Source organism: Tripterygium wilfordii, chromosome 20 (assembly GCF_013401445.1).
Source record: "Tripterygium wilfordii isolate XIE 37 chromosome 20, ASM1340144v1, whole genome shotgun sequence".
NCBI lineage: Eukaryota > Viridiplantae > Streptophyta > Magnoliopsida > Celastrales > Celastraceae > Tripterygium > Tripterygium wilfordii.
In genome coordinates, this window is record NC_052251.1 from 9,404,354 (window position 1) to 9,423,903 (window position 19,550).

Consider the following 19,550-nt stretch of genomic DNA (forward strand, 5'->3'; position numbering starts at 1 on the left):
TAACATCTCATATTGAGTCCGAACCCGGATAAATTATGCGTTATTCTTCTCTCTTTATTATCTATTTTGTTCTTATATATACTTTGTTTTGAGTTGGTATGTTTTCTTGATCTACTTGGGTTGGTATCACTAAAAAAAATTTGGTAAGCCACCAACAATATTCAATTGAAGTGTGGGATTTGGGTTTCCTGTTAATCTATCCTCTATTAAGCAGTAAAATTCTTTTATGAGCTAACCATCCATGTAATTAATCAAGCATTTTCTCTTGTAACTTTTTCATGGATTCATGATGACAAGAACATTAGTAAGTATTAATTTCAGTCAAATCATTCCAAAAGCAGTTTGTTTTGGCCGAGACATCCAAAAGAACTTCATAATTTTTTTTAAGAGCTTATATATAACTACAACATGTGCCATTTTTAGTATCTTAATTAATTAACTATTTTTGAGTGATAGGTTAGTGATGAATTCCTTTGGGATCAAACCGTGTGAACTCGAAAGGTTATGAATTCGATTGATTTCCACTTAGCCCAACTTATCCCGTTGTAAGGTGAAAAACTTGTATACACGCTGGCCAGACGGCCTAATTTGGGCTCATATCATATGTCCAAATGATAGACTTATATGGTGTTTTTCTCGGTTAAGAAAAAAGTCTTGGTTGAGATGGTTAAATTGATTGCAGTAATTCCTTGGGAATACAAGATGTCGCAAGTTCAATAGCCACACTCAACAATTTTCTGTGTTATTTCCTTGCATGGGTCAAAGCTTCATGAGAGGCTTTGTAGAGTTAGCTCTCCTTTGTGGGCTTCGACCTCATTCTCCCCACACGGGTTTCGGTCTGTCTTACCTGTCGTCAGCGTGGAGCGGTAGCCATCTTTAGCTGAGATTGGTGACCTGAGTTTAGATTTAGCCCATCTGTTCGATGGACATGTTGGAGTGATGAATTCTCGATAAAAAAGTGATTTTCTCGGTTACTAACAAAAGTTTCTTAATTACTAATTAATTACATCACAACTTAGCCAATATTTTTGTTGTAAAAAAATTCCACACAAGGATAACATGGATTTTTTTTTTTTTTTCCCCTTAAGAAGGTTAGAAATACGGGACTAGTACAAGATAGGTTAGGGCCGTTTTCGCAAGTCTCGGTGTAGGAAAAAGCCTTGTCGGGTGTCGTCTCCTTCCGTGTGTGTCGTTTTGTGTTCATATTGGTGTCGTAAAACCCCACGTGTCGAGATCCATCGATCGATCCATAAACGCATTTTTCTTCTCTTTTGCAGGTAAAGGGAAGAAGGGGTCTTTGAGTACTCTCCGTCATAGTCCACCTCTCTACTTGCTCTTGCTTTTCAAAGAGGGGAAAAAACCCTAATTAACCCAAATTTTCATTCCTCGAAATTTACTGTTAATCCCCTCACAATCCATAAAAAGTGCAATTTGGATCTCTTAGTGTCACTTGTAATCAATTAATTCTTTCCAATTCGAGATCAATACAATTCTCTCTGATTTTCAATTTTGACGGCGAAAAGTTGTTTGCATTATTGCTGAAGCTGTTCAATTGGAGGCGTTGATTGAATTGGAGAATTGCGGGATCTATGGTGTGTTTTATGAGATCGAAATGATCCGTTTGGTAGCGTGAACAAAATTGAACGCTTTGGATCCGATCGGGGGAGAAACAGCGCCATCTAATGGCGCTGTTCCGACGCTTGTTTTACCGGAAGCCGCCGGATCGGCTTCTCGAGATCTCCGAGAGAGTCTACGGTACGGTACCCTGTCTTTGTCGCTTTATTTTTATTCCTGACCTTTCCTTGAAGATTTTAGCTTGGAAATCAAGTCTTTGTTTTTGTTTTCCAATTCTGATGGGAATATCTGGTAGGTTGAGAAATTGGAAGCTTTTTGTCATGGAATTTGCTTAAGGATTTCGTTTGGGGCAATGTATTGGATAAATTTTTTGTATAATGGGCTCTTTGGTTGCTCAAGGTCGTTTGTGCACCATCTAGCGAATGTAGGGTATTATTGTTATTATTTCAGTTAGGGTTCATGAGCAGGGGATATAGGCTCGGACTGAGCTGTATAGTTACCTGAAAGTTCAAGGAAGCTCTATTCAAAAAAGAAAAGAAAAGGAATTTCAATGAAGCTCATGTATTTTTTTCTTTTACCATTATGCTGAGTTGACATTAACTTTCATTTGCTTATTTTCTGTGGATTTTTCCAATTACAAGAACGGATAGGCAAATGTTTCTATGATGAAGGAAGTGGTTTATAGAGTGAGATTGGAACGACAGATTTCCTTTTCAAACTCTGCTGTTGAGTGAGCCAACAGAAGCAAAGCAGCCATCCCCATAAAGAGCATACTTTATATTTGGGACTACCAAGTGCTTTGCATTTTTTTTATATGGGTTCCTGAGGAGAAAAACAGAAACTCACTACCTAGAAGAAAGATTAGCAAAGGGATTAATCACAGAACCCCCATCAGGATCATCAACCCACCTCCCAACCTTATCACCAAGTGCTGCTTTGCATTTAACGAAAATTGTGACCCTTTTATATCCTCTTCCTCATTTCCTATTGCGGTTGTGATGTTGTCTAAGCTCCTCTGGCTATTGAAAAGCTGATTGGCCGAAGGCCGCCAAGAACATCCCTATGAGTTAGATTAATGTTTCATTTGCTGTTTAATACTTATGCGTTCTTTCCCCCCTATTGAAGATCATACTATTTTTTTTTTCTCTGGGGTTAGAAAGTTACTGCTCTTTAATGAAGTATTGTGTGGGAAATGGTTAGGAAATTTATTGTGAAGACAGAGAGTGAACGAAGACGCGGTGTAAGTGGAGCCCTTTGTGCTTTTCGCTTATAAAACACCTCAAGGAAAATGTAAGGTTTGTTACTCGTGGAAAATAGGAAGCTTATTAATTTCTTCATCAATTCAAACTTCAAAGTATTTGTAGCCTTTTCTATGCTTTTATTTTCATTTAATAAGGTCACTTATAGTCAGGGAAATTGTTAATGTTGGCATCGTTGTTGTGGGTGGATGATGCTGAGGTTTTTTTCATAACCTGAAATTTATGGTCCTTTTCTTAGTTGCGAAAATTTTGGTTCTTATTAGGAACTGTGCTAGACTTTGAGAGTTTAAGCTCTTATCATTATTGAGTTCAACATTTTGTTTTGACGGCTGTATCATTATTGGCCATTGTTTGCTGATATCTGTTGTCTTCTTTTGCAGTATTTGACTGCTGTTTCTCCACTGATGTCTTGGAAGATGATGAGTACAAAGGATACATGGGTGGGATTGTAGCACAGCTGCAAGACCATTTTCCAGATGCTTCCTTCATGGTCTTCAACTTTAGGGAAGGGGAGAAGCGGAGCCAAATTTCAGACATATTGTCTCAGTATGACATGACAGTTATGGATTATCCTCGGCAATATGAGGGGTGTCCTCTGCTTCCATTGGAGATGATCCATCACTTCCTTCGGTCTAGTGAAAGCTGGTTATCCTTGGAGGGGCAGCAAAATGTGCTTTTGATGCACTGTGAAAGAGGAGGTTGGCCTGTACTTACTTTCATGCTTGCAGGCCTTCTGTTATACCGCAAACAGTATAATGGGGAGCTGAAGACTCTTGAGATGGTCTACAAGCAAGCTCCTAGAGAACTTCTCCATCTCTTATCTCCTTTAAATCCTCAACCTTCCCAGTTAAGATATCTTCAGTACATCTCTAGAAGAAATTTGGGTTCTGATTGGCCTCCATCAGATACGCCTCTACTTTTAGATTGTCTGATCCTTAGAGTTCTTCCATTGTTTGATGGGGGCCGAGGTTGCAGACCAGTTGTCCGCATTTATGGTCAGGACCCCTCAAAACCTGCCAACAGAACTTCTAAGCTCCTATTTTCAACTTCAAAGACAAAAAAACATGTTCGTCACTACTTGCAGGTAATCCATATCTACAATTGAATTTGAAAAAATTTTCTTGATCAAATTGGAAGTGCTCTTGTTATTATTTATTTAAAAAAACTTGAGACATTTCTTAAGAATTTTACCTGCAGGCAGAGTGTATGTTGGTGAAAATAGATATCCATTGCCGGGTCCAAGGCGATGTTGTTCTTGAATGTATCCATTTGGATGAAGATCTAGTACGCGAGGAGATGATGTTTCGAGTTATGTTCCACACGGCATTTGTGCGGGCAAATATCTTGATACTCAGCCGTGATGAAATTGACACTCTATGGGATGCCAGGGACCAATTTCCAAAGGACTTTAGAGCAGAGGTAGGTTTTTAAGATTCTGTTGTGGATTTTTTTCCGTGAAATTGTAGGAGTTGAATCCACATTCTTATCTGTATCAGGTACTCTTTCTGGACGCTGATGCTGTTGTGCCTAATCTAACCACAGTCGTGACAAGTGAAGATGCAAATGAGACTGGAAGTGCTTCACCTGAGGAATTTTTTGAGGTGGAAGAGATATTTAGCAATGTGGTTGATGCGCAGGAAGGAAAGGGGGACTTTGAAACTCTTATGGTCCAGGGCAACGCTTCTGATGATGCTGATTATAAAGAAGTCTTGAAGGAGGATGCGGATCCTCACACATTTGTAGATTGTGCATCAGATGATGGACATCAGAAACAGTTTGGCAATATGAATTCTGATTCTGAACCAGTAAAGGATATTGCTGTGGATGATGTGAAATATAAGATGGAAGAGAAAATGGATGTGGATATGGATATGGTGAAAGACATTACCGTGGATGATGGGGACATGAAGCGAGAGCCTGTGGTGACTGCCCCCAGTTTGCTAAGAAATATAATAACCAAGGAAGTAACAGAAGATCCAAGTGGAAATCAAGACAATGTTGTGCAGAACAAGTTAGAGTCAGGGGTTACTCAGCAAAAGTTGAGGGCGGATGTTTGTAGGCCAAAACCAGAGAAAGTTGTGCTACCTTCTCCTAGGAAACAGAAAGCAGCAGCAGATTCAATTGTAGCCAAGCAAAAGATTAAACAGCTAGAACAGCAGGGAACACATGCAAAACTGGCAAAACCGAATGTAGTATCTCGGTGGATTCCCCCTAACAAAGGCTCATATACCAATTCGATGCATGTGTCGTATCCACCTGCTAGATATAATAGTGCACCGCCAGCTCTTGATGCTATTGCTTCTCCAAAAGATTCTAATACTTGTGTTCCTGTAAAGGCTTCTTCCGTCCCTGCTACTCCTGGAGAAGTGGTTTCTAGAGATGCTGCAAACAAACCGTTAGGACAAAAAGAGGAGCTTCTGGATCCATCACACTCTGTCTCAGTGATACCTGGTTCCTTTCCGGCTAAAGAATCACCGTCTCTTGGACTGCAGCTAGTAGTGCCACCTCCTCCAGCTCCAGCTCCAGCTCCAGCTCCACCACAGGCTAACAGCTCTTCATTGTATACATCTAAATCCAGGTCTTCTTTACAACTTTCCCCACCTTGGCAGACAAGTCCAGCAGCTTCTCCTCCACCTTCTCATCCACTTGGTAATGAGGTCTCCACATCTCTTTATCCTCCACCTCCACCTCCACCTCCACCTCCACCTCCACCTCCACCTCCACCACCACCACCACCACCACCCCCCCCTCCTTTTCTTCCGCTTTCCACGTCGTTGAGTAGGCAGAATATTGAAGTGGGTTCACACCAAAAACCTCCACCTCCTCCGCCTCCACCCCCTCCTCCCCCTCCCCCTCCCCCTCCCCCTCCCCCTCCCCCTCCCCCATCCAGTAGGCAACATATTGGGGCGTGGTTGCCCCCTCCACCCCCGTGGAAGCTTGTATCTTCGACTACCCTTACCCCAATGAAAGTTTCTCCTCAACCTGAACCTCCACCTCCAGCTTCCCCCTCTCCATCAATGATTTCATTAACAGTTTCAAAAGTTAGTGGAATTGGAGTTCCTCATTTACCATCACCGCCGCCTCCTCCTCCTCCTCCTCCTCCTCTTTCAAGGAGTGTGGCTACACCTCTACCACCCCCACCCCCACCTCCCCCTCCACCTCCACCTCCACCTCCACCACCCCCTCTAACCCATGGATGTTGGACCCCGCCGCCACCACCACCACCACCACCACCACCTCCACTTTTGATGCGTGGTGCTCCCCCTCAACGTCCTTCCTTACCTGTTGCGCCACCTCTTCCTCCCGGAGGTCGCAAGGCACCACCACCTCCACCGCCACCTCCTGGTGGTCGAGGGGCACCGCCTCCGCCACCTCCGCCACCTCTTCCTTCTGGAGGTCGTATGGCCCCACCACCGCCTCCACCGTTGCCTCCTGGTGGTCGAGGGGCACCACCTCCACTACCTCCTCCTCCTCCTCCTCCTCCTCCTGGAGGTAACAAGGCACCACCAGCGCCTCCACTGCCGCCTCCTAGTGGTCGAGGGCCACCACCTCCGCCACCTCCTCCTGTGGGTCGTGGGGCACCACCTCCACCTCCTCCCCCTATGGGTCGTGGGGCACCACCTCCGCCGCCGCCTCCTGGAGGTCGAGGGGGACCACCTCCACCTCCTCCTCCCATGGGTCGTGGGGCTGGTCCTCCTGCTCCACCTAGACCTCCAGGTGGTGCACCTCCGCCACCACCATTAGGTGCCAAAGGAGCTGCAACTGATACAAGAGGATTGCCTTCTGGAAGAGGGCGTGGGCTTTCACGTCCTTCAGGGATGGGGCCAACTGCTACCGCACCCCGACGATCTTCCTTGAAACCGTTGCATTGGAGCAAAGTAACAAGAGCCCTGCAAGGGAGTTTATGGGAAGAATTGCAAAGGCTTGGAGAACCTCAAATGTATTTTAACGCTTACAACTTTTTTTTCCCCATTTTTCTCATAATTTATTTGTACCATAATGTAAGAAGTGTAGTCTACAGTGATATTTTGTTGAAATTGCATGAAGCATATATTTTCCTTGCTTTTTAACGTTTCATTTGCATGTATCGTTGTAATCATTCCATTGTACCTTTGTGTCCCAGTGGGTCAGATTTTGATGTATCCGAGCTGGAGAGTCTTTTCTCTGCAACAGTCCCAAAGTCTGCTGACTCAGGAAGCAAAGCTGGTGGTCGACGAAAGTCTGTTGGATCAAAAACTGACAAAGTTCACCTGGTAATATCAATGTTCCGAGCTCTATCTTAAATTTACTTTCCTAAATTTATGTTTGTGGACTCTATTGATTCATGTAATAAATAATTTGTCGCATGTTTTAATTTATGTGTTTATTGCCATCCTCAATTGAATGATGAAAGTTATGATCTGTTGTGATAAAAGTTGTCAATAAGTTTCTTTCGTTACAATAGCTGTTCACCTGTTTCGTGATTGTATGCTTACTAGCTTAATGAACTATGTTCCTGTCATGCGTCTATATTGTTAATTTTCGTTTAAGTTTTAACTACATCTCGGAGATTTCAAACAAATTTTGTCTCTTGGGAGTTTTGCTTAACTTGGGAATGCATTGGCGGGCAATTATTGATAGTTTTTATAACTCCTGGACTTTGAAAAGGTATATCAAAGGTTGATTGCAGGCATATAGCTGTGTGTATACTATTTACCTATATGAAGGAGAATCTTTATCAAATGTGTTTTAAAATTTGTTTCTAATGGCTTCTCTGCATTTGTTCGGAGCTTAAGATAATTGGGTAGCTGAAATTATTAATGATAATAATTTTTTCCTGAAAATATGGTTTTGGAAAAGTTATAACAAAAAAGGAAATTTCTATGGTACTGTGCTGAGTGTGTAGTTGTTATAAAGGCTTTGATATTGACAATGATGATGACAGTCAGTGATAGATTATGCTAAATAATATTTTGACATTGTAGTACAATTGTACAAATCATATTCTTCATGCACATTTATGTAGCTTTGAATAGCCTTGTAAAATAATAAATATGCGTGAATGATTTATTCATGTGAATTAGAAAACAACTGGAGTAGTGGAACAAGGGATGCAAGCCCTGATCATATAGCAGGGCATGCACATTCAGAAATTTGAGTTGCTGTCTTTTTTTCCCTTGGTCAAAGACATAAGATGAAGAAATGTGGTTTTGGGCTGATCTAAATTGGAATATGTGGAACATTACTATCCCAAATGTTTAAGGCTTTAAGCTGACAGGAAAAGTGAGACTTTAGTTAGTTAATTTTTTTTTGGATGTTTTTAGTTATTTAAAATTATTAACACTCCACACATGTGGGGTGGACTCACCCTTAATTGGCGAGACCTACTCCTGAGATATTTGACTCTTAAATGGTAGGTGTCAAGTTCTGAACTCAAGGCTATTGCTTGGCAAGGGCTTTGATACTATTGAACATCATTTACCCTAAAATCTTGGGCTGATGGGAAAGATGATACTTTAAGTTTGAATTAGTTACTCCAAGAGAATGTAATGCCAGTTAATGGAAGTATTTTTTGAGATTTATTCCATGCTATGCTGTTCGTGATGCTTTTATTCATATTTAAATGCTTATAACCTTCTATTTCTCTTGCTTTTGAAGTTCCTTAGTTTTTCTAATATGAAGGTATCCATCTGTGGTTTCTTGCTGATAAATTGTCTTCTCTTACATTGTAGATTGATCTGAGGAGGGCAAATAACACCGAAATTATGCTTACGAAAGTAAAGATGCCGCTCCCTGATATGATGGTAACAGAATAATTTTTTAACTTGATGCATTTTTGTTTCGTATGACTAGTAGCAATAGAAATGATATACTCTTGTTCATGTAGATATGCGGAGAACTCTTCATGAACCAAAAGCATATGCTATGCAACCACATTTCCATGACTTTTTAAAATACTGACCACCTTTCCATGACAACATTTAAACTGTTTTCCACCTTTAAAAACTCTGATATTTCTTTCTTTCCAAATTGTTGAGTACACCGACAAAGGTATTGTGCTCACCAGCTGTCTTTCCTCCCCTAAAACCCATGAATTTTTCAGCCGTGCTAGTTTGGAAGGTTTTTAGATGTATGTCTGAAGGATATTTGAAGTTTTGTGGTGTTTGTGTGGTGTCAAGGAACAAGGGAGGCTGAAAATTGAAACTGAGGTTGCTTGAACAATTCGATCAACACAAAGTTAAGTTTTTGTATAGCTTATCTGATGGACTGAGTTATATAAGATACACACACATAGATTGGACCTCATTGGACACACCTGGCAGAGTGAACGACAGGTACTAGCAATCCGTTGCTTGCCGCTAGAATCAGTAAGATCCTAGTCGTGCGTGTTAGTGGAGACTGGAGATTTGAACTCAAGAAGTCCCCTTGTTCTGGTTTAAGGAGGGAGAATTTCAGAGCAGTGAAAGAAAACTCAAATTAAGATACCATGTAATTTTCAAAAGTGTAATCCTTGTTAGTTTCGGGTTGCACCCCCTTGGTGCTGTTAATAGATCTTTTCTATTAAAAACATGTCATTTGCAAGAGGGAACAAATAGGGATGAGAAACAGTAGGACAAAGAGAAGCACATGGAATACTCGCTTCATTTATTACACATGCAAATTCTCATTAATAAGAGCTTATAATAATCATAGAATACATGTGCATTCATTAGCATTTGGTCATTCTGCATTGTTTTCATTTTCTTATTAAAACATGTCCAGGAACATAATCTGAAAAATGCAGAATTGTGTATATTCTTTCTTCTCTTTTTGCTGGTTTGAGAAACTTTAGAAAGTTTGTGGCAAAACCCGTTACAGCATGGAACCATTAAAAAAAGAGTTACAGTATAGATGTTTAGATGCCATGACTCTTTTGTTTACAGTATAGATGTTTATACTTTTCAAGTGATTAATAAAAGGCCCCCGTTCCCTTCTAAGTGCTATTGTCAAATCTTTTTGTTATTTCTTGTGATTTCAATTAGGAGATACAACAATTGTCACTCGTTGAACAGAACCAGTTGCAATCTAAACTATCTAAATTCTGATCATGAAGGCTGGTCATCCCTCCATCACCGCTACAGTGCTACCACAACCAATATCATCATCATTATTATTATTGCTATGGCCATTATTACTGCTGCAGTCAACCCATTGGTGCTTTTACCACCATTGTGGACTCCACAATTATCTCCATCCTCAGTGTCACTATCACCTTGACCACTGTAGCGCAGTTCTGTACCATCAGCTGAGACATTGCTATCACTACTACCTTGTCACCATCACTATCGTCACTGGAAATTCTCTAAAAGTCCATCATTGCCACTATTATCACCACCACCATTATTTTCACTTGTCAATCAAAATCTTATGTAGTTAATTATATTAAATTATTAATACAGCTTTTAAATTCTCTTAATTTGTCTTGTACAGATTTTTCACTTTGTCGAAAGAGAGGTAGAGTTTTAGGAATTTGCCGCTTTATTGTCTCCACCCATTGGTATAGGTTGGAAATGGTATAATGGGAACTGTCTTTGGATAATATTTTACTTAGAGTCTTTGTCTGAAATTGTTAAGAGCCAAGCCATTTAGAGATTTTGGGAAATGTCAAAACTTTGGTGGGGATTTTTGTTTGCCGATTGCCACTTTTCAAGTTATGTAATACCCTGATGTAATTTGCTGTCATGTCATTATTATATTTCTTGTCTCCACCCATTGATATAGGTTGGAAATGGTATAATGGGAACTGTCTTTGGATAATATTTTACTTAAGAGTCTTTGTCTGAAATTGTTAAGAGCCAAGCCATTTAGAGATTTTGGGAAATGTCAAAACTCTGGAGGGATTTTTGTTTGCCAATTGCCACTTTTCAAGTTATGTAATACCCTGATGTAGTTTGCTGTCATGTCATTATTATATTTGTTATGATTATTAACATTGTTAGAATCGTATCCATTTTGCTTGTTTCTTTTGGGGCTTACCGTCCACCCCCTCTTCTTGTTAGGCTGCAGTTCTAGCAATGGATGAGTCGGTGTTAGATGTTGATCAAGTGGAAAATCTCATAAAATTCTGTCCTACTAAGGAGGAAATGGAACTTCTCAAGGTGAAGATTTACAACTAGTTATGATTCCTGTTTGCAATTTTTTATGTGATATTCCATGTTCTCTTTGAAATGATTCTTTATTTTGCATGCACATTTAATTTTCCTTCCTGTCCTACGATTTTATAGGGCTATACTGGTGACAGGGAGAACCTTGGAAAGTGTGAACAGGTGCGCCAAAGTTTATTTATCGGCAATATTTTATATTGCAACTGAATTATTTTCTATTTTTCTTGAACTTTTGTCAATTTGGTGGATTGGATATATAGAACTGGAGCTCAATTGGATAATTGGAAGATTCAGGTCAAAGTGTCAAATCTGGCCAAATTTGTCAGTTTTTGATGGGTTGAGTTGCTGTTCATTTTCAACCCAGTTTTAATGTATAACCCAATTGGATTGTTATGGTTCTATGTTTAAGGAATGGGTGGAATAGAATGCACCTGATCCCAGTTCGATCCCTTTGAATACACATGCTACCTTTTCATGCAAAATTGTGGGATTATGTTTTTATTTTTATTTTTTAAGGAAGAAATCGAACCTTGCACCAAGAGTAATTATAATTAGCAGACCATCACAAGTCAATCCTTACTACTTACTAATTGCTACCTTGCCTCATGGTATCCACCTTGAACATTGTTTCATGCTCTTATTATGTACTTATTGCTATGCTACTGTTTGGTCCCTTGTCATCGACTATTGCCTTGCCTCATTACATTCTGTTTGTCATATTGTTACTTCATGTTCCTGTCACTTCCTTATTGTGCTCCTAGTTAGATATTGTGTTGATGATACTTGGTTAGTTTGTGAAGGCTAGTGTTTGTTGTGGCAAAATTTGACATCTTGTGGAGCTTGTGATTATTTGGTGAATTGCCTCAATGCTTTTCTTGTATCCACTATTACCTTGTCTCCCCTTTTACTCTCTCTGGATTGTCTCGGCGGAAAGCATGTATGTTTGAGAGTTGAGAAGACGTTCTGTACATAGATTTAGAATTCTGAGGATGCTAAAATCTTAGTTCTGCATATCTGTTGTTTTGGTTACAATATTTAACTCATGATGGGAGGTTAGATTTCTCAGAACATATCTGGAGTTTTTATATAGTTTCTAGTTTCTCTATGATTTGTCTTCTTGATGCTTGGTAAGCACAGTGTGTTTGTTGATAGACAATATACCTTTTGAGTGCATGAAAGGTAGCAATCAAAGATTAATCATAGTCATTTTAGGTGGTTTAGAGGCAGACAACAAAGCGATGTTGTTGCTCCAGTATGAAATTCAGGAAAATCTAAGTAGGGGATGCTAGAAAGGACGAGCCATGTCAAAAAAGACAAAAGGAATCATGGGATGGAAAAGCACATGGATGTTCTGGGGTTAGTAGAGACTAGAGAGTATAGATTTTAAGCTGGAATGAATGCCATAGCAAATCGACAAAGTGGATTCCAACTATTTTTTCTTATTGATTTTTTTAGACCCCAACCATGTTTGGGAATATAGCTTTGATGATATGAAGAATCATGTTAATTTTGGGATATACTTATTCCATGCTTTACATGTTGGGTAACCCAAGTGTGCTTCTTTTCATAATTTTCCTTGATTCAAACAAAGCCTACAACTTTTCACTTGCGAAATTCTTTTCATGTTTCAGTACTTCTTGGAGCAGATGAAAGTGCCACGAGTTGAGTCTAAATTAAGGGTTTTCTCTTTCAAGATTCAGTTCAGCTCTCAGGTTTGGCAGTATCCGTGTTGCTAGTCTGACTTTGATTAACTTCAAATTCTCTTTAATACATACTGTTGCATCGTTTATCTAATTCTTGATATCTTCTGCAGATTTCAGAATTCAAGAAGAATTTAAATACTGTAAATTCTGCATGTGAAGAGGTATTTCCCTAATGATTTGAAGGCTTTCATGTACTATTTGTACATTCTGCTTGATCTTAGGAACTTTGTACTGGTTTATTAGGTACGAAATTCTGTCAAACTGAAGGAAATTATGAAGAGAATTCTTATCTTGGGGAATAAGTTGAACCAAGGAACTGCAAGGGGTACGTCCATTCGTTATTTGCTTAATTATTCATAATGGGTGCCCTTGTGTATTTGAAGCTTGGTTAAGATTTTATTTGTGGTTTGTTATGCAAGATAACATGCTTGAGTTCATGATGATGATTTAGCACATGAAAGTACAAGAGTAGTTGTTATAAACACTTGAGAAAAAGAAAGGAAGAGGTGGTTCACTGTTGTGTATGCCCTTGTAGTTCACCTGGCATCTCGATGGGCAGTATTAATTCATGTTGTTTATTTGAAGTAATAGCTTTGTGTTCTCTCAAGCACCAGGATGTTATAACTAATAATGTGCATGTATCTTTGATTATTCCACTTGTATGCTATGTTGGGTAATTAATTGTAACCATATACTAGTTCTTAATATTATGATGACTAGATACTAATCAATTTGTAGCATTTTTTCCCTTAACCATATTTCTTGATGTCTTGTCACACTAAAAGATAGATTTGGATTAGTGAGTTTCTCAGTGGCTACTATCATGCGGTTCATATAAATATATGACTTTGTATTTGTTCAGGTTCCGCCATTGGATTTAAGTTGGACAGTCTATTAAAACTCACTGATACTCGTTCTTCTACCAGCAAGATGACACTTATGCATTTTCTATGCAAGGTATAATTTTCTTGTTTAATTATTTTGCTTTCATTTCTTTCTTTGGTCATTCAATCAGAGCTATTTGGCTGAATGGAATTTTGTGCTTTTGAGCTAATATAGGTATCTCAAAAAATTTCAGATTGAATTTTACGGATTTAGCATTCATATAAAACAGAATATGTTAACTTTAGGTTCCTTTTTGATTTGGCAAGAAAGCAAATTGCTGCCATAGTGTTAGATCTATGCCAGAGAATAAGTTAGGTCAACCATGTTGTTAATAGTATGTGATTTGCAAATAGGTATGATAATCCTGTTTCAAAGCTTTTGGTGGACTTGTGGCTGTGAACAAAGTATTTGGTTTGAAAATAGCTGAATAACATGGTAATTGCTTAGGAATTAGTACGATTGTGCTGTTGTTGTAACTTTATGGGTTTCAAGTCAAGAAAATATTTCTTTGGCTACCTGCCTAAGGTTGTAGCCTGGTGGAGAGGGTAGGGTACCATAGATCCAGCAGTATACATCGAAGGTCTTGGGTTTTATATTCTCTCTGATGCCCCTAGGTTTTTAATTGATACTAATAGTTTGCGGGTGGTTGCTAGTATCTATAGTTTGCTCTGGAAGGATGGTCCAAATGTGCCTCTTCCTTGGAGAGTTTCCGTGTCATCAAATATACTTTTAGTAATATTGTCCGAATGGCCTTAACTTTGGTCCAGCTCATCTTTGAAAAGTGCTTATGCATCCTCTCCCTGCATGGTTGAAATTAGCTCTTCTGAAGTAGCATTTTGGTCATGGCCAGATTGTTGTGAGAAGGGACCATAATTTCTTATCCTGATTTCGTGTGTTACTTCTGGCTATGAGATTGAATGTTTGCTACGTTGTCTGACTTTTGGGTTTCTTATCCCAGAAACTTGCTGATCATTCACCAGAACTCCTAGATTTTCACCTGGATCTTGTTAGCCTCGAACCTGCATCAAAGGTTTTAATCTGTCCTCTAGTGATATTATGGTTAGATGAACAAAGATTTTGATTCTGCTTCATTGCAGATACAATTAAAATCTTTAGCAGAAGAAATGCAAGCAATAATTAAGGGACTGGAGAAGGTCAAGCAGGAGCTTCATGCCTCAGAAAATGATGGTCCCGTGTCCGAAGTTTTTCGAAAGGTATTGTTGTCCTTTTCATCACATTTATATAATTTATCACAAATCCTACATGGGTTTGTTGAAGCTTGATATTAATCTACGTGGTCCCCCCCCCCTCCAATTTTTTTTTTCTTCTTTTATTTACATTCCTATATATATTTTTACCCCCATAACTCTACCTTCTAAATCACTGCTGTTCCAAAATACATTCATTGGCTAGGCATTGACCAATTAAATATATTTAACATGCTTGCACGAAGTCACGCTTCCCTATTCACTTTTCTGTCCAGTCTTAAATTTCCATTCTTCAGAATCCGGAATCCAGCTTTATTTACGCAGATCATTTACTACGTTACATACCCGTATATATAAGACCATTTGTGAATTTCAATGATGAAATTCACAAATTGTTAAGTGATATGATTGCACCCTTAATAAATGGGAACGTATAGCAAACTGGCGGAGTAATATTAGTCTGCATGACTAGACCTTTGATTTTGTAGATAAATAGCGAGCTGCAAGTCTTTGGAAGCAATATAATACTTTGTTAGTAACTGATGTAAAATAAGAGGTTTCACTTACTTTTTGGGGATGTTTCGTCCTTATATCTCGACTTCACCAACTTTGTGATAAAAGTGATATCACTTGGCTATTATTTCTCGTATATGATTTCCTAACTTTTAACAATTCTCCGGTTATAACTTGATTTGCTAATGTTTAGGTTAAATATTGTCCCATTTTTTTCCCTATAATAATGCATGTATGAATATGGATGTTCCAAATAGTTGGGTCTTTCTTGGTGACAATAACAGACACTTGCACCCTGGGCCCTCTTTTCCATCTGTTTCAAGTGAGAGCTTGTGACTGATCATTGGAGTGTCAAAGGAGCATGAAGCATTCGACTTGGCTTAATATGTTAGGGTAGTGGTTAAATGACAAAAATTCACCTTTCATAACAGCTTAAGCTTTTAGGATAACCGGTGATTGGTCAAGTCTGGCCCGCACACGAAGGGAGTGTTTAGTGATTCAACTTGCTCATTGGACATCTTAACAAATTCTATGTTTTCTTTTTTCTTAGCACTAGGCTCTTGAAGCTTGTTGAAGCTCTTTCTAAAGGGACATCTCTATCTCTATCTCTATCGAGCACTTTTGTATATGCATTTGTACAGCCAATCAGAAGAGCTTTGCTGTCCCTTTATCTCTTATTAGATTTGGAGATCATATATGCATACTGTAGATGATGCAGGACGAAATATAATATAGTGACAGCGAATAGAAAAATGGAGAGTATACCTGGACTCTTTAATATACCCACCATATCCGTGTCTGCACAACATGACATGTGTATGGGTATGGGATCCGTGTCAGATCCTCCAAAATAATTTTGGACACTTCATTTTTTTGCTTTTGTTAAATCTTATGATTCTACTTTTTAAATGTGAACTCAATTAGGGAGACAATTATGTCTTTGTCCCAATTCTTCCGTATATAGCAGTTAGTATATATTTTCATTAATCATATATGTAAGGTATTTAAGTTATTAGTTGATAAGATTACTAAACTTCATTTGATAATAAAAAAAATGTATCAAAAATAAGAAAATCATTACAAAATTACATTAAACGTAACATAACATTAATATTTTAATATAATAATCCTAACACATATTTAGATGATGTACCCACTTACCCGTATCCTAGTTTTGGACGGTGTTCACGTACCCGTATCCTAGTTTTTGGACAGTGTCTACATACCCATCAATTTTCAAATTGAAGGGTCAGATACTCAGATATATACCCCATACCCGAGCTAGGTATCATAGGTCTCTAGGACACAGTCTTGACAGTACATTCATATTAGGAGACTCTTTGGTAATCTTAATCCTATCACAACTTTCTTTATAAAAAAATTACTTTGATTCCAATGGAAAGCTCAGCTACTCGTCTGTTACTTTGTTACTTTGCCATCCTATCTGACATCTTCACCATCACCATCAAAGCCTTTTGTCTTTGAGTCCTTATCGCACTTTGAGCTCATGTCCATGGTGATTTTGACGCAGCATATGTTCATATGTTGGTGTTGCTACTTCATCCCCCTTATACAGCTTCTTTTTTTTCATATTTTGTTAGGTTCAATGGTCAAACAACCTGTGTATTCCATTTACCGTAGATTGTCATCAGGCCTTTTTTTTTTTTTTTTTTCTGTTTCGTATGAATTGTACTTTCATGTGTATATATAGATAATGAGAAGTTTTGTTAAATGTATATAGCTTGCATTTTCATGCAACAGCACTTTGTTTAAATTTAATGGGGAATATATAATTATTGAAGCAGGAATCTTTTGCATAGGTATCAACTTTTTTATAGAATTTGCGGTTTTTCTTTTCTCCATGTGAGGGAATGGGTTTTTTCGTTTAATTTGTTTTGTTTTACTCCACGGATTTCTTCATGTCTATAGTTCTGCTCTAATATTTCCATTTTTTCCCTCGCTTTTCCCTCCAGACATTGAAAGAATTCATTTTTGTTGCTGAGACAGAGGTGGCATCTGTTACAAATCTGTATTCGGTGGTGGTAATTATCTAACCATTTACTATTACTAGAGACAGTTTATTCATTTAGTCAAGATTCATGAGAATGATATCTTTAATTATTATCCTACGGTGGACAGGGTAGAAATGCAGATGCACTTGCGCTGTACTTTGGGGAGGATCCTGCCCGTTGCCCATTCGAGCAGGGTAAGTTGTGGATTTCACATTTTCTTCTTATTTTGAAGTGTATATAGGCTTCCATTTGTTGTAGGAAATGGCCAACAATTTGTTTATTGTGCTTGGCCCACAAAGCAATATCTTTTAGCTGTTGCCAGAATCGTTCTCTGGAATTTAGACCAACTTGTACAGGACTTGTTAAAAGGACGAGGTAACGGAAAAAGACCTCTCAAGTAAAAAGAAAAGAATTTCATAAGATTTGATTTCATGCAGATAAAACGGAACCGAGTAGAAATGTACTCAGAGTTAAAAGTAGACTTCGAGAAGAAAGGGAAGATGGAAAGAATACAAAAAATAGTGACAACTGGTGCAAATAATGTGATACAGGGCAGAGAGATGGGTCTGAAGGGCTAAAAGGAATAAGATGATTTTTGAGCCTCTCTGTATTTCCTCTCTCTCGCATGTTTTTTGGTCGTGGGCAAGATATATTGAGTAGTTATGATGCTAGAATTTTGAGGGAGTATTAGGAAGGAAAAAGGGAAGGAATGGAAGAGCATATTACAATTGCAGCTTTAGTTGATGGCATGTCCATGTTGAATTTTTTCGTTATTTGTGTGTCAGTCCAAACTGTTACATCTGTTATCCTTGCTCCTTTTCCTTGGTAGTTTGCTTGATTTTGTTGTATTTGGAATTGGTGATCTATGCAGTTACAGCGACGCTCTTAAATTTTGTGAGGTTGTTTAGGAAAGCACATGAAGAAAATGTCAAACAGGATGAGTTGGAGAAGAAGAAAGCTGTGAAAGAGGCCGAAATGGAGAAGGCCAAGGGAATTAATCTTACGAGAAAAGGGTGAAATAGCAAAGTAGTTGATGTTTTCCTTACCCTTCAAGGGCAATTTAGCTTCTGGCAAACACGAGATCTCTGCCACAGATTTTAAACTGAATGATGGCTAAATCACTGCTTTGTGGATTATTCAGAAGCATTTGATCAGTCAGTTGGACATTCTCCACCAATAGTGCATTGACAGCCTTAAATGACACTGGATGATCTTGGGCCCCGAGGACATCAAACTATTGAGAAGGCTTAATAGCATGTGATTGACGGGCTTTTCTATTGTCCGCCTTGGGTGGTTTCAGTTGCAGATCAAGAACGAGGTTGGATACCAGATATCAAAGGCGAAGATCTGGCCCTTCAAGTGCTGTTTTCCGGAGAAATTTCATAAGTTTGGACCAGACGTTCAGTATAGTTGGCAATATGGTTTCCACTTTCCAGCTTCCGCCGTTCACTTGGCTCAACTTTTTGTTGCCAGAGCAGAAGCTTTCGGGATTGTAAAGTGCACAGAAGAGTCCTCACTGTACCATGAAAACCATGTACAAAATTCTAACCCAGTAACGTTAGCATTCAATTCTTTTTGTTCCTCCTCTGTAACATAGAAATTAGTTCAATTTTTGCCCCCTGATTTTGTCTCCCACAAAAGTTGTATAGGCTGTTAGGTTCAGATAGAGTAAAAAGTAGACAGGTTTTTGTAGTGTAAATGTATTTAAATTCCAGAATGTAGTCTACAGATCTGAAGTTACTAGTTTTCTTTCACTTGGTTCTTTAGTCGAAAATGAGTTTACGAGGCATTGTAGTCTCTCTCGTGCGTCTTTATGTTTGTTCATTGTGAAGAGAGCCACTGCTCCTTGTAAATTCAAAGAATTTTAGAGTTGAGTTCCCTCCTGATTATGTTTGGTGTAGACGTTAGTCTCGGCTTTGTAAGCAAGGCGCAAATGCTGGAACTGAACTTGTTTTTCAGTACCTTGATTTAGGGTTCCATAGTTTCTTCTGATCAATTTGGCCACATTGAAGGTTTGATGCAATTATTTGATTCCGGAGCTGTGTGTTGGTGCTTAAATTTGTCAATAGAATTGTGCCTTGTATGGTTAGCTTACTGGACAAAGGAATTTGTCCTCTGTTCTGGTTCCCATTTCATGAACCAACCTCTTTCATGGTTCAAGCAATTATGGTTGTGGCCCTAAATTTAACACCCAAAGGAGCAAAAGATGTAAACAATCTTCATGTTAACCCTTTTTGTCTCCTTTGTCTTTACTTTTCCTTCTTTGTTCTTG

At 38.7% G+C, this 19,550-nt stretch overlaps 1 protein-coding gene across 2 annotated transcripts; it reads left to right on the forward strand.

Moving 5' to 3' along the window:
• Positions 1-1,116: 1,116 nt before the first annotated feature.
• Positions 1,117-19,241, forward strand: LOC119987461 (formin-like protein 20). 2 transcript variants are annotated; one of them, XM_038832384.1, is made up of 17 exons: positions 1,117-1,755; positions 3,215-3,918; positions 4,032-4,253; positions 4,331-6,774; positions 6,958-7,087; positions 8,546-8,617; positions 10,853-10,951; positions 11,078-11,119; positions 12,589-12,669; positions 12,771-12,821; positions 12,904-12,985; positions 13,523-13,617; positions 14,504-14,575; positions 14,643-14,759; positions 17,240-17,308; positions 17,406-17,472; positions 18,150-19,241. In XM_038832384.1, exons 1-17 carry the CDS (start codon positions 1,683-1,685, stop codon positions 18,293-18,295), a joined length of 4,566 nt encoding a protein of 1,521 aa, XP_038688312.1. In that variant the 5' UTR covers positions 1,117-1,682; the 3' UTR covers positions 18,296-19,241. The 2 variants fall into 2 exon arrangements, with proteins under 2 accessions (XP_038688312.1, XP_038688313.1); XM_038832385.1 differs by lacking the exons at positions 1,117-1,755; positions 3,215-3,918 and having other exon boundaries at positions 4,117-4,253; positions 4,377-6,774.
• The last annotated feature ends 309 nt before the right edge of the window (positions 19,242-19,550 follow it).

What these genes read in the sequence shown, in the direction of transcription:
- LOC119987461 (XM_038832384.1), top strand. Translation starts at nt 1,683, where the DNA reads ATGGCGCTGTTCCGACGCTTGTTTTACCGGAAGCCGCCGGATCGGCTT. An exon ending in TGCCGCTCCCTGATATGATG is followed by an intron (nt 8,618 to 10,852) that starts GTAACAGAATAA and finishes TCTTCTTGTTAG; the next exon opens with GCTGCAGTTCTAGCAATGGA. An exon ending in GCCTCGAACCTGCATCAAAG is followed by an intron (nt 14,576 to 14,642) that starts GTTTTAATCTGT and finishes GCTTCATTGCAG; the next exon opens with ATACAATTAAAATCTTTAGC.